The sequence below is a fragment of the Mchenga conophoros genome, linkage group LG12 (assembly GCF_057382185.1).
Source record: "Mchenga conophoros isolate Kocher_MC1m ecotype Shallow Benthic linkage group LG12, M_conophoros_male_GT1.1, whole genome shotgun sequence".
Taxonomy (NCBI): domain Eukaryota; kingdom Metazoa; phylum Chordata; class Actinopteri; order Cichliformes; family Cichlidae; genus Mchenga; species Mchenga conophoros.
The window spans coordinates 2,852,281-2,865,235 of record NC_140537.1 but is presented as its reverse complement, the minus strand read 5'-3'; the positions used below and the strand labels follow the sequence as shown (position 1 = coordinate 2,865,235).

Genomic DNA, 12,955 nt, shown 5'->3' with positions numbered 1-12,955 from the left:
TGATGGGTATTAAGGAGCATGGCAAGAGGTCTGGCACGCAGCAAGTTTTAAAGAAGAAGGCAGGCGAGAAGAGACAGAGGAGACAGGGCGATGGTGAAGAGACGAACACGAGGATGACAGAGACTGGAAAACTGGAAGAGTTCACATGAAAGTAAAAGTATTTAGAAAAGGTTTTTAACAATGAGCACATTTGAAAACCTCTCAAAAAGCTGAACAACATAGAGTTTGTTCACAAATATATTTACTGTTACCTTTAAAACAAATTTGGTATTTTTAGGAAATGGGAAAAATACAAAACCAACATGTCCTGAAACTCACCCATTGGTCTCTTGAGTGCTGTCTTCTGCAGATGATGAACACAATGGAGACAAGTGCATTTGTCAGAGCCATTCCCGTCTATAGGACACGAGCTGTGTCTAATTCCAAAAGAATTTGTGAAATGCGGATAGAAAACTGGTGACTAACAATATGAAAAACATGGGGGCTAAGATGTATATAGAAGCCTTGTATTATACTTTTAAACGTCTGTGAGCAGCTAGCTGACAAATTGACTCCCCGGAAAATAATTGGAGTTGGTGTAGCTTATACGAAGAAACAAATTTCCCTCCAGACTAGACACAAATAGTGAGTTTAAAGTGACATGGCCTCTACAGTAACTCACGGAGGAGACAAAAGAATGCATGTCTGTGGCTAGTTGAGTCAGAGAAGATTTGTGCTTTTTTTGTATAAAGTAAAGCAGCCACCTGCTGTGGGGCATTAGGAGCCCAAAGCGGAGCCCAGTCTCTTGTGGTGATTCAATAAAATTCCTCTGAGCTCAACTCGTGCGTTAGCCAGGGGCTTCCCTTTATCTATGATTCACAGCGCTGCTGTTTCCTCAGCCCTGCAGCAGTACTCTCTGTTGACTCTGTGGTGCTGTTGCCGTGACTCAGGGTAAACACATATCGACTGCCTTTTACATCTGCCAAGAGTGAATTTGATTTTCTAGCAACACACCTCTATCTACATCCTTTGTAATGCACCCATCTGTGCACAAATGTGTAGTCACCTATTTGATTCACTTAGCTCTAGTTTTGCTGTTTTTAGTAAGTTAGTGAAATAACTCCAGAAATCTATTTTTAATGCCAACATTTCATTGGGTTAGAACTGGCAAATGTATAACATTACCAGCTCTCTCCTTGATTACTGGTTGACCATCATCACTCTGGACATCCCCAGGAGCAGGTGTTGTGGGGAGGAAAGCCAAGTCACTAATATTTATTCTCCAGCTACCCACTAGACCATTATGTCCACTCCTCCAATAAACTTCCTCGTTAGGGTGTGGGGGCTGTTTCCACCCGGGGAAGTATCCACTGTGTTAGCCAGCTGGTCCTGTTAAGTGGGAAGATATGTATGTGAATCATATACAGTAATGAACAGAAAACAATAATAACATTTATTTGGGTGATGCACTCAAAATCACCATGGCTACTCTTAATGAGGATCATCCAGAACCAACCCTTGAGTCCAAGGTTACGGATACAGTTTCTTAGCTCCAGGATTTCCCAGTTTCCCCTTATTATTCTCTCTATTTTATAATAATGCATAACTTTATTTATCTGTTCCCTTTTTTATATATTTGTTTACCCTTATTTCTTTACTAGTACTATTGGTATTATTATTTTTTTCTCCCCCTCTTCATCTTTTTCTTCATCTTATCATTAATAGTGGTGGGATTATATCATTATTATTAGTAATAATATCATTATTGGTTATATTCATTCAACTTTGGGTGAAAAACGAAGTTGATTTTTGAAGCTGGATTTCTATTCGATTCAATGTAATTAAACTGAATTGAGGGGAAGAAAACATCTGGCAGTTTATTTTAAATAAACCATTCTTTTGCAGATGGTTCAAGCTAATTGAAATAATTCACCACTTCCTGTTGACAAATGGAGCATTTGTCTAAAAGACATCCAAAAAGTAGATAAAATGATAAAATAAAAAACACCTACCTTTGTTTTTGTTTTAAACAAAATGTATTGGTGTCTTTCGGTTGTGGTCAAACGTCTTGACTGTTAATTTTTTCCCCACTGTGATAGTGGGCATGTTGGTGCACTGGATGGCACTAGTGCCTCATAGAAATAAGGTTCTTAAATCAGATCCTCTTTCCAGGACTGTTGTTAAAGGATTTTTTCTGCACATTTTCAGCTTCTTTTGACAACTTTTTGTTATGTGGGACAAAGTTGGAAAAATCTATTCTAATTAGCATTTGAGACATCAGGATGCTTTTTGTTTTCTTTATAATATTTGAACAGATGATGACGTAAGTATTACTCTGCTGTATATGTCTGAAACAACACACAGGCAGAGCAGACTTTATTTCAAATGATGCATTTTGCTACAACATATTACATCTAATGGCTAAAGTATGCCTGTACATGAACTTTACTGACTGCTTACAGTACATCACACTCGAACTGAAGTTTCTGTCTTTAAGGTTATCTTGAATTATGCACATTTAGAATAGCCCCAGATTTGCTTCAGATAATTAATAACTCTCTATTTCAGGCAACAACTACATGCTTTATAATGCAAAACATCCTTTTTCATGTCCTTCAGGCTGGATTTGTCCATACCACAGCATAGTGATGAGACAAAATCTTCTGTTTTGGTATTAAATGATCACAGGTGATACTGCTGGATAGAGCGGAAAAGGTGGTTCAGGTCATGTTTACATGATAGACACTACTTCATGTCACTTGATAACGATGAATTTGAGAAAAGCCAACATGTGGAATTCCTCAAGAGTCCCTCGTTGGACCTCTTGTGTTGAACATGTACCTGCTTTGCTCAAATTCTACTTGTGCCTTACAACAGCGGTCCCCAACCCCCGGGCCTCGGGCCGGTACCGGTCCGTGAGTCGTTTGGTACCGGGCCGCGAGAGTTGAGGCTCAGGTGTGAAATGTCTGGTTTTCAGGGTTTTTATCGTTTTCAGCGTTATTTTGTTATCCTTTTTATCGTTTACTCGGTTTTCCTGGGTCTTTTCACGTGTGTTATGAATAAATCTTCTTTTTTTCGGTACCAGTACTAGTTTTATTTTGTTGTATTTATCCGCGACACCTTAAAGGCCGGTCCTTGAAAATATTGTCGGGCATAAACCGGTCCGTGGCGCAAAAAAGGTTGGAGCCCATATGGAAAAGAAATAGTAAAAACTTACATGATTTACTCATGAAAGTGGCCACTTTCTCATTACTTTCATACATTGTTTTAGTAAGTATCCAAAACATCCAAGTTTCATTATATAATTTTTCAAGGGATCTTATATCTGTTTTCACTCTTATATGCTTTTCATACAAGTTTCACACAAGACAGATACAAACTTTATAAGATTTATACATATCTCTGCCTTACAGAACATCCAGGTGAACAGGAGGAGGTCTTCTATGAATTGCTAGAATTAGAAACAAAACAAAGTGAGTTTACCTGTGGAACAAAGTGTGTAACAACCATGCATGAGTATTCGGCTGTTAAGGTCTATGTACCCCTATTCCCTGATTCTCTGATATAAAAATATAATAATGGTTCTACAAAGTCTTAACAACAAAGTAGAGACATTCTGACTGGGACACACTATTATTATTTTGTATTTTACTAGTAAAAAAGTATTTTTTGAGCTCATTGCCCAATGTTTTAGAGCTCAGAGTTAAAGTATGGATTAGGTTCAGTGTTAGGAAATCTGCGAATACAAATCAAATGAAAATCTGACTATTATCCAAAAGAGGGATTTAAAAAAGAGCATTACACTGAGTCAATATCCTTCTTCTCATCAGAGGGAATGGTCATGGTCTATGTTAAAGTGAAGACTCCCTAAAGAGACACGCTGAGGTCTCTGGAGAGCGTCGGCAGTTTGACATCACTCTACCTGCTAACAGTCCACGTCTCTGCTTAGTGTTATTGTTGGATCGAGAGGCTGGTACCAGTCAGTGTCAGGGATCGACCCTGTGCGGCCGTGATCTATGATGTGTTCTGTAATGGCACGGGGGCTGATGGGCTGTGTGTGTAGGAGGAGCTGTTATCATCTCCCTGGAATGTGTGAGGGGTTGACTGAGTTTGGATGAAGGAGTGAGGACAGCAGTTGTCCCTGTTTGCCCACTTCTACAGTGCTGATGAGAATTAGAGCCAGTGCGGGTTAAAGCCCAGAGTTCTGATGGAGTTCAGCTTTCCATACTAGTCTGGGGAGGCAGGTTGGAGGGGGTGAGAAGGAGGGAGGCTAAAAAAAGAAAACTAGAAAAATGTTGATGTAAGAGAGACTACACAACGTAATATCTGACTCGCTGCATTTCTGTCATGGTCCTGGATCTGGTGACCCAGTGTTCATGTGTTTTTGAGTTTTTGTTAATATTTCTTGGTTTTGTTCAGTTAGTTTTTGTGCTTATGTTAGCGTTTAATCTTCAGGTTTTGGACTGTTTAATTGGGTTTAAAAGGAGGTTTATGTTTATATTGTACGGTTGGTGTTCTTGTTACATCGTTTAGTTTCTTGCGCTTCATAATCATAGTTCTCCTCCTGTGGTTGGTCCGTCATCCTTATCCTGCCTGTGTATTTCAGTCTCCCTCTGTTTGTTGTCCCGATCTCCGAATTAGCTGTCGGTTCTGGTCGGGTCATGTATAGGTTGTAGTTCTAGCTCACCTTTTGTTTAGTTCATGTATTTTACTTTTAGCAAAGCTGCTGCTTTAAGTCAAGAGAGTCTCAGAGTTGTGCGTCCTAACCTAGCCTGCCACACAGCTCATCATGACACAACAAAACCAATATAGTCCATGTTTTATCAAATACATATCACACTTTCATATTCAAATTTAGTAGTGTAATTTTCATAATGCATTTTGTATCACAGTTGCAGGCCATTATCAGTTGTAATCACTTGATTAGATCTACTTCATTAAACAGGAGGCTGTCTAACTAATCCGAATTAGAGATAAAATATTAAAGCATCTGTAGTTTAATAGCTGCTGTGGTGGCTCCTCAGGACCTCTGTGTTCTGTAACACCTGTAATAATAAGAATGACAATACTACTACTAATAATAATAATCTATAGTAGATGATTCTCTGCTAGACAAATTATTGGATGTGGTGGATTTCCTTTATCTGATTTCCTTAATTGCATTTGTCAATAAATAAATTATGTCTTAGGTGCTGCTGAAATGTGTTGTGCTTTGTATTATTCATACAGCCTACATACTGTGCTTAGGACCAACAATTAACTAGTTTTATCTATGAACTCTGAATAATGTCCTTTAACCAGGCATTTGTGTTGCTAAAGAGCGCACAAACATTTAACTGATCTAGTTGGCTAGTAGTGCACATTGCTGCTTATAATGAGCACTGAACAGTAAACTGTCCTCAGCTCAAGTGTTTCCTGACTAATATGTCTTTGGACTGTGGGGTGAAGCCAGAGTACCCAGAGAGGACTCATGCAGGCACGGGGAGAACAAACGCCACACAGACAGGCTTCAGCCAGATGGCAGAGAGACTATAGTGCTCACCACTTTGCTGTAAACAGTATAAGAAATATATAAATATTTAGTAACTTTCAGATATTTAAGTTTTATTCTTTTCTTAGATTGACATTTTGTTTTAATTTCAAACTCAAAAGATGTAATTATATCAGGGCTCACTTTAGACACTCAAATATGAAGACTATAATATGTCTATAATATAACATGAAGACTATAATATGTCTATAATATAACATGAAGACTATAATATGTCTATAATATAATATGAAGACTATAATATGTCTATAATATAACATGAAGACTATAATATGTCTATAATATAACATGAAGACTATAATATGTCTATAATATAACATGAAGACTATAATATGTCTATAATATAATATGAAGACTATTATTCTTTGTTTTTTAAGAGTCTCCACGTTGGATTATCGGCCTCAGCGTTGTATTCGGTCTACTCCTTCACTACAGCCATTAATCTTCAGTCTCATTCTCTTTCCTCCTGTTTCCTGTCATCATAAGTGTGATTATTGGTCATAAGTGAGCATGCTGAGGCTTATTATCAACTATGAAATTAAAACAGAGGAAACAAACAATGCAGCACTTCTCAGGTTTGGAAAGCAGAAAGGTGGTGCATGGAGATGTGAGACACTCATGTGAGGAGGAAGTAAGAGCAGATAAAGAAGGTGATAGCAAATGCATGTGAGAGGAACTGGGGGTGTTAAAGTGGATACAGTGGGAAATGAGGACTGTAGGTGTTGCAGGGAAGATATAAACAGATTGTTACTGGGAGGTTGTTAGCAGTGGGACACAGTGGCTGCCATTTTATTGGGGTGATTTTATTCAAAACATCTTACAGTAATTCCATAAATTTGTGAGTGTAGATGTCAGTAGTGAAAATCCAACACTTTGTTAGTGGAGGAAGGAGAGGGAGGTGTCACAATGGGCTTTCTTGACATACAGGTGTTTCTTCTGCTTTAGGGGTGATAAAGAGTCATTTTACAGCTAGACCGAAACTTTGGAAGAGCCTATTATAATGCAAGGTTCAACATATAAAATGACTTCTCGGGTATTTTGTTGCAGTGCCCACATTTGTTCTTGTCATTGCGTATACAGGCTGAGGTTAAATGAACATCTCTGCAGGATGCTTCGTACATTTGGAGACGGGGTGAGTCTCGTTTGCACCTCAAAGGTGAATCCTTCCTGCAGCTACACCTGCGGCAAATGTAGAAAGATCAGTTAACCTGACAAACATTTCCATGCTCCAGTAAATGATCCATGTGGTATTTATCATAATTATCTATAGTTTTATCAGATAAATTCAAATAAATGAAATTACACACAAAAAAATACATAAATAAACTACTATTAATTTTTACTAATTGTTAGAAATATATATGAACAATATCTTTATAGTTTTTGTAAAGTTTCAAAATGTTTACTAAATACTGTGTAGTGTGGACATCCATTATGTTGACTAGTGTTTATAATACGTGCTTTAAAGACTGTGTTAATATAACAGGGGCCTCAATAAATCACAACACTGTGAAACGAGCTGCTTCACTCATCGCTTGGCTTCGTTTGTCTCACTTTGGTTTAGTTACTAAAACTACTGAGGATGGTAAATGTTGCAGTTTGGGTTAAAGTGATGAGCTGGGACAAACACTAACGCCACGACGTGCAACGCTAACAGAGACTTTATATGTTTGAGTTGTAAGCAAATTGGACTAAACAGCCCATCTAAGGGCTGAGTTAGTGAAGAAACCTCTATCACAAAGTGACAGTAAAGAAACATGATTTTATGTGTTCTTAACAGGAAGTTTGTCTTTCATTTCCAGGCCTACTGTGCACAGCAGCAGAAGATGCGTGCTTATCGTCTCCTTGCAACAACGGCGGCTCTTGTTTTGACCACTTTGGCGACTACGTGTGCCTTTGCCCCAAAGAACCAGTGTGGTACACAGGTAAAAACTGTGAGGACATGTATGATGCCTGCATCGATGCAACTTGCAGCAATTGCACAAGCAAACCTGGAACTGGCAAGTACAGCTGCCTCTGCCCGGGTGGTTTCGCAGGGCTCAATTGCACCCAGGGTGTTGATGAATGTCAGAGTAACCCCTGCCAGGGTAATAAGTCCTACTGTGTCGATGGAGTCAATGGCTATTCTTGCCACTGTCCAATTGGTTTTGGTGGTGAGCACTGCCAGGATAATGTGACCAAATGTTCAGAGGAAACATGCCAGAACGGTGGCACCTGTACGGACATCCCTGACACTGGGCACCTGTGCCAGTGTGCTGCAGGATACCAGGGGACAAACTGTGAGGAGAACGTAGACGAGTGCCAGTCGGAGCCCTGCCAGAATGGAGCCATCTGTAAAGATGGAGTGAATGCATACCAGTGTTTCTGTGTGCCAGGATTTCAAGGCTCCCGCTGTCATTTGGACATCGACGAGTGTGCCTCCCGACCCTGTCAGAATAATGGCACGTGTTGGGATGAGGTAGATCACTACAGGTGTGACTGTGCTCCAGGCTATAAAGGTGAGCAGGTATTTGAAGCAGGTCGTGTTTACAACAGGCAGAGCAGCATAGTCCAGGAACTGTAAGGTACCGAGCTTCATATGAACATATTTTGAATTTACAGCTTTAACTGGCTGTTCTAGGTTTAGAATACTTTCCCAAATAAGTCCAATAAGATTTAATTACACTTATATTGGCTCATTTAACAGTAGCAGTGTATAGTCTGTAATTCTTGTCTTATTATAATCATACATCTTTAAATAACCTTTGTCACTCCCAGCAAACATGTAGGTGTAACATAGACCAGGTACTGTTTAATCATTGTGTCAGATGGGAGAACAAGTTGCTGTGGACAACAGGAAATTCTCAGGTTTCAGATTATTGATTTGCTCCAAGCTTATCGCTCAACAAAAATAAGCTATATTTAAAATTGGTAAGTCATGCGTAAACATTCCTCAATAACCTACAAAAGGATGCTGGGCTGGTAGAAATACGAGGCAGTGGTACAGGAAGCTGCAGTTTTGAGACTGCAGAGCTAAAAAGAGCTTAATTGGGAGGGTATATTTTGGAACATGATGTAAAGAGAACAAAACATCTCATTGTGTATATCACAGTGTGACACAGTGTGAATCAGGTAGCTGGCATTGTTTAGTTTAATGTAGTTTGTACCACATGACAGTGGCAGCTAAAGATGATCTCTTGAAACTCTGCAAAATAATTCCAGTGAGTAACCCCGAGATAGCTGTCTATCCTCAAACTGCTAATCCTACATCTGATTATTTCAAATGGGAAATGTGATCATTGTGAACATATATGACAATGCATCGCCAAATCTCATGCGCTGGCCTTCTGCCATCCCGCCTGTGTCCTCTGCAGGGATTAACTGCGAGGTGGAGATCGATGAGTGTGAGGTTCGTCCCTGTCAAAATGGCGCCACCTGCCGAGATCATGTTGCCATGTACTCGTGTGAGTGCGTGGCTGGATTCCAGGGGCAAGACTGCGAAGTCGACATTGATGAATGTGCCAGCTGGCCCTGTCTAAATACAGGAAAATGCATAGATGGTGTGAACAGGTAGTATTTCTTTCAATATACTGAATATACCCTGGATGTCATTAATGTGCCCCATATGGAAAAGAAATAGAATAAACTTTTAAAAGGCTTGCATCAGATGTGGCCTTCTTCATATAGTGACTCATGTAAGGCTGATATGCTTCACTCATGAAAGTGGCCACTTTCTCATTACTTCCATATATTGTTTTAGGAAGTATCCATATACAAGTTTTATTTATATAATTTTTCAAGGGATCTTATATCTGTTTTCACTCTTGTATGCTTTTCATACAAGTTTCACACAAGACAGATACAAACTTTATAAGACCTATAAATATATTTTCCATACGGGGCTGTTTCCCTAAACTTAAACTTGAACCATATCTTCATACTAGAATTGAATGATTAGAGTCGGGGGTGGGGGTGTCCCTGACATGCCTAATTTTTCTACATGTAAAAAATGTAACCCTCATAGTTTACTGTGCAAATGAGCTGTTTGAAGAAGGAAATACAACAGATTCAAAGCATCAAAAACCGAAGTAAAACTTTAGCAAATCAAACTGTTTTGATATGTAGTGATATTTACTGTAGTGAAATAATTATTCGTTGTTTTTCAAACTGACAGCATTTTGTACTGTTGAAATGCATCACCTGTGTCTGAAGATAAAAACATGTGTAGTACAATCATGTAGTACATATAAGTAGTAGTACATCAAATAGAAGGAATTCATCAGTGCAACAACACGACTCATAATCCTCATAATCACTGTAATCAAACCTTATAATTTAGCAGGATAAAGGTAATGAGCAGAATATTTAACAGTCAGGTGGACTGAAAAACAGAAGATAATCGGTGTTAGGAAGAGACTAGTGTACACTAACATACAGGTGCACTGTGTCAGTCTGTGTTGTGTCTGCCCAGGACTGCACGGCAGACATTAAAGTTGATCAAGGACAGGAATTAATCCTCTTACTGTCTGTCACGGTCATAGTCCTCACACAGCTGTAGGTGCTGTGAATGCCTGGGACAGTAAAATGTATTTTAACAGCATCGAGTGAAGAAGATAAAGGATGTAGTAGTTTCACATTATAAGCATCAGTATGTAAATCTTACACTGAGTCAGAATCAAATGAGTGAACATCATTTAGAAACAAAATCGTAGAAAAATCATTATTTAAATTAATTGATTTTTTGATGCTTTACTGGCCTGTACTTAAGTTGCATTTAGCATCACAAGTACATGTTTATTATTTGTTTACAGCTGCAACCATTATTTTGTCAGTGTAATAAAAAAAGGAATTTTCTTACAGCTGAAAAAAGTCGATTTATAAGAAATCAAGTCAGTGGCTTTGATACTAAAACTCTTTGATCTGTCTGCATTTGTAGTATTATTCAAGTAGAATTATTATGAATTACACAGCAAAACATTGTTTCCATTTGTATATTTTTTGTAAAAAAATAAAATAAAAATAAATCAAAACATAACATTTCATTGTTTCAGCTTGTCACATGTGAGGATGCACTTTTAAAAATTTAATCTTTTACAATTTCACTGATATTTGTGTTTTGTGTACAATGTTGAGGTCAAGCGGCGATAACAAGATACTTGGAGCCCAGTGGGAAGTTTTCATCTTAACCTCCTAAGACCCAAACTCTTCCATGGCAGCATCTTTAATTTCTCTTTGTTTTTTGGGTTGATTGGAACCTGATGAATGTAAAAACAAAGAATTACAACATTTTTCTTAACCTGGTTTTTGTTTCTGAGAAAAATCAGATCCACATTTGAGGACATTGGCTTTAAACTTGGATCGAACAGTGGCAGTGTAAAGTCCTTGTAAGTGGATATCAGGCCCTTGTAGAGCAAAATGTATTTTGGTCTAAACACCCCAAAATGTGATGCCACACACAGACAGCAGGTGCTAGGAGGTTAAAATGCACTCTATGTCAACCAGCTACAACAGTGCAACAGTAATCTAATGTGTAGTATGATAGACATGCTCAATCAGTCTAAGACTGCCTATCTTGTCTCTTCTAGTTATGTCTGTGACTGTGAGGGGACAGGCTTTGTAGGCGACTACTGTGAAGAGGATATTCCTGAATGTGCTTCTGACCCCTGCCAGAACGGAGCCACGTGTTTGGAGGGGACCAATCAGTACAAGTGCCTGTGTTGGCCAGGTACGCTGTGGTTCAACTTAAAGTCTAAACCACCTCTCACCATGGTTTAGGGCTTGTGTTATATAACTACTCACCAAAAATGCTAAAAAGTGAAAAAAAGAAAAGCTGCGGGGTTTCCCATGCATGAATCACACTGAACAAAGCAGTTAAGGACTCTTGAGTCTGAGGGCATAAAGACCAGAGCCACCATTCAAAAGCAGGGACATTCTTTAACGTAGGAGGACGTACAAAGATGCAGACGCAGGCTGAAGATGAGAAAAGCTAAGCTGTGTTTAGCAGGTGTCCCTGAGTCTGATTATTTACACTAATTTAAAGCCTTTTAAAAATCACATGAATTATTAAAATCAAACTATCCAACGAACTGTAAACATGCTGTTGTGTTGGACGCATCACATCAGCTTCTGAACAACAAATTCAGAGATTATTTCTAACTTTGCATTGCTCAGCACACTTAAAACACTGACATGCTGGCGCCGTTTTCTGCTTTGATTGCTCAGAAACAATCAATCTCATATCTAATGGAAGGAGGTTAAAGTGGAAACGATGTCCTGCTAAAGAAAGAAACAGTAGTTCTGGGGAGTAACTAAAGAAACAGCTTTAGAAAAGTCTTGGGGGGCTTGAATATTTCAGTAAAATGTTTATTTTGGTTACATTTGATCCTCCTCAGAAAGTATTTTTTAATATATTTAATATTTGAATATTTCTTATTTTGTAGTTATTGTAGGACTGAGGCAATATAGCATGATGTTCTTACCACCATGTAAGTATGTTGACAGACTGAATATTATTATAAGAATAAGTATATAATGTGTTTGTGTTTATGTGCAAGCAGGTTACGAGGGAGACGACTGCCAGGTGGATATAGATGAGTGTGAGCAGCATCCCTGTCACAATGGTGGAAAGTGTTTTCAACGCTCAGATGTCGTGAACTACAGAAAGCTTCCTGAACTCAGCACTGCTGACTTCAGTTATGATGTGGCCGCCGGCTTCATCTGTCATTGTCTGCCAGGATTCATTGGTAAACCAGACAAAAACCACTTGAGTTTCTCTGCATGTGCCTCGTTGATGTGAAGGTGACGTGGATATAAATATCACTGATATAATCCTCTTGCAGGAGACGACTGCTCTGTTAATGTGGACGAGTGTGAGTCTGCTCCATGTCAGCATGGAGGAAGCTGCCAGGACCTTGTCAACTCTTATCAGTGTGTCTGTCCAGATGGCTTTACAGGTAGGAGACACCTCTTATCAGCTATTTAATTTTACCCCCTAACAAGTTGTGTTTTCTATTCTCTTCCTTCAGTGTCACAAAGTAGAGGCTGTTATATAATCTACCAGGACAGATGATATAGAATCAGTGATGTAGCCTGATCTGGTGTCACAGTGGTGAAGTGTGTGCTGAGCCTTGCCTGCACTAAAAAATCACCGTCAGCTGGAGCAGAAACGACAGTATCTCTTTAAAAAACTCTTTATTTCCTTTTAAATATTTCTGTTTTTTTTACCTCAAGGTCCTCGTTTGTGTGACAATTTGAACTAAACAGTTCAAATTGAACATTTTCATTAGGAGTCAGTGTAGATGGATTACCTAAGAATCTGCTATGCCAAACAAAAGTGCTTCCAAACTACTGAAAACAAACTGACCCACATCACTAATCTGGAAGCCCAGAAATCTGTTCTGGAAGTGATGAGTTCAGCCGAAGGCTCTCATCAAGAAAATCAGAGCG

General features: G+C 38.8%; 1 protein-coding gene across 1 annotated transcript in view; it reads left to right on the top strand.

The window, feature by feature from the left end:
- LOC146561876 (protein crumbs homolog 1-like) overlaps nucleotides 1–12,955 on the top strand; it is a 29,396-nt gene that overhangs the window by 1,768 nt on the left and 14,673 nt on the right. Inside the window, exons 2-6 of the mRNA XM_085293291.1 lie at nucleotides 7,333–8,028; nucleotides 8,884–9,079; nucleotides 11,095–11,234; nucleotides 12,067–12,252; nucleotides 12,349–12,462. Coding sequence (XP_085149417.1) covers nucleotides 7,333–8,028; nucleotides 8,884–9,079; nucleotides 11,095–11,234; nucleotides 12,067–12,252; nucleotides 12,349–12,462 — 1,332 coding nt within the window. The remainder of the gene's footprint in view (nucleotides 1–7,332; nucleotides 8,029–8,883; nucleotides 9,080–11,094; nucleotides 11,235–12,066; nucleotides 12,253–12,348; nucleotides 12,463–12,955) is intronic.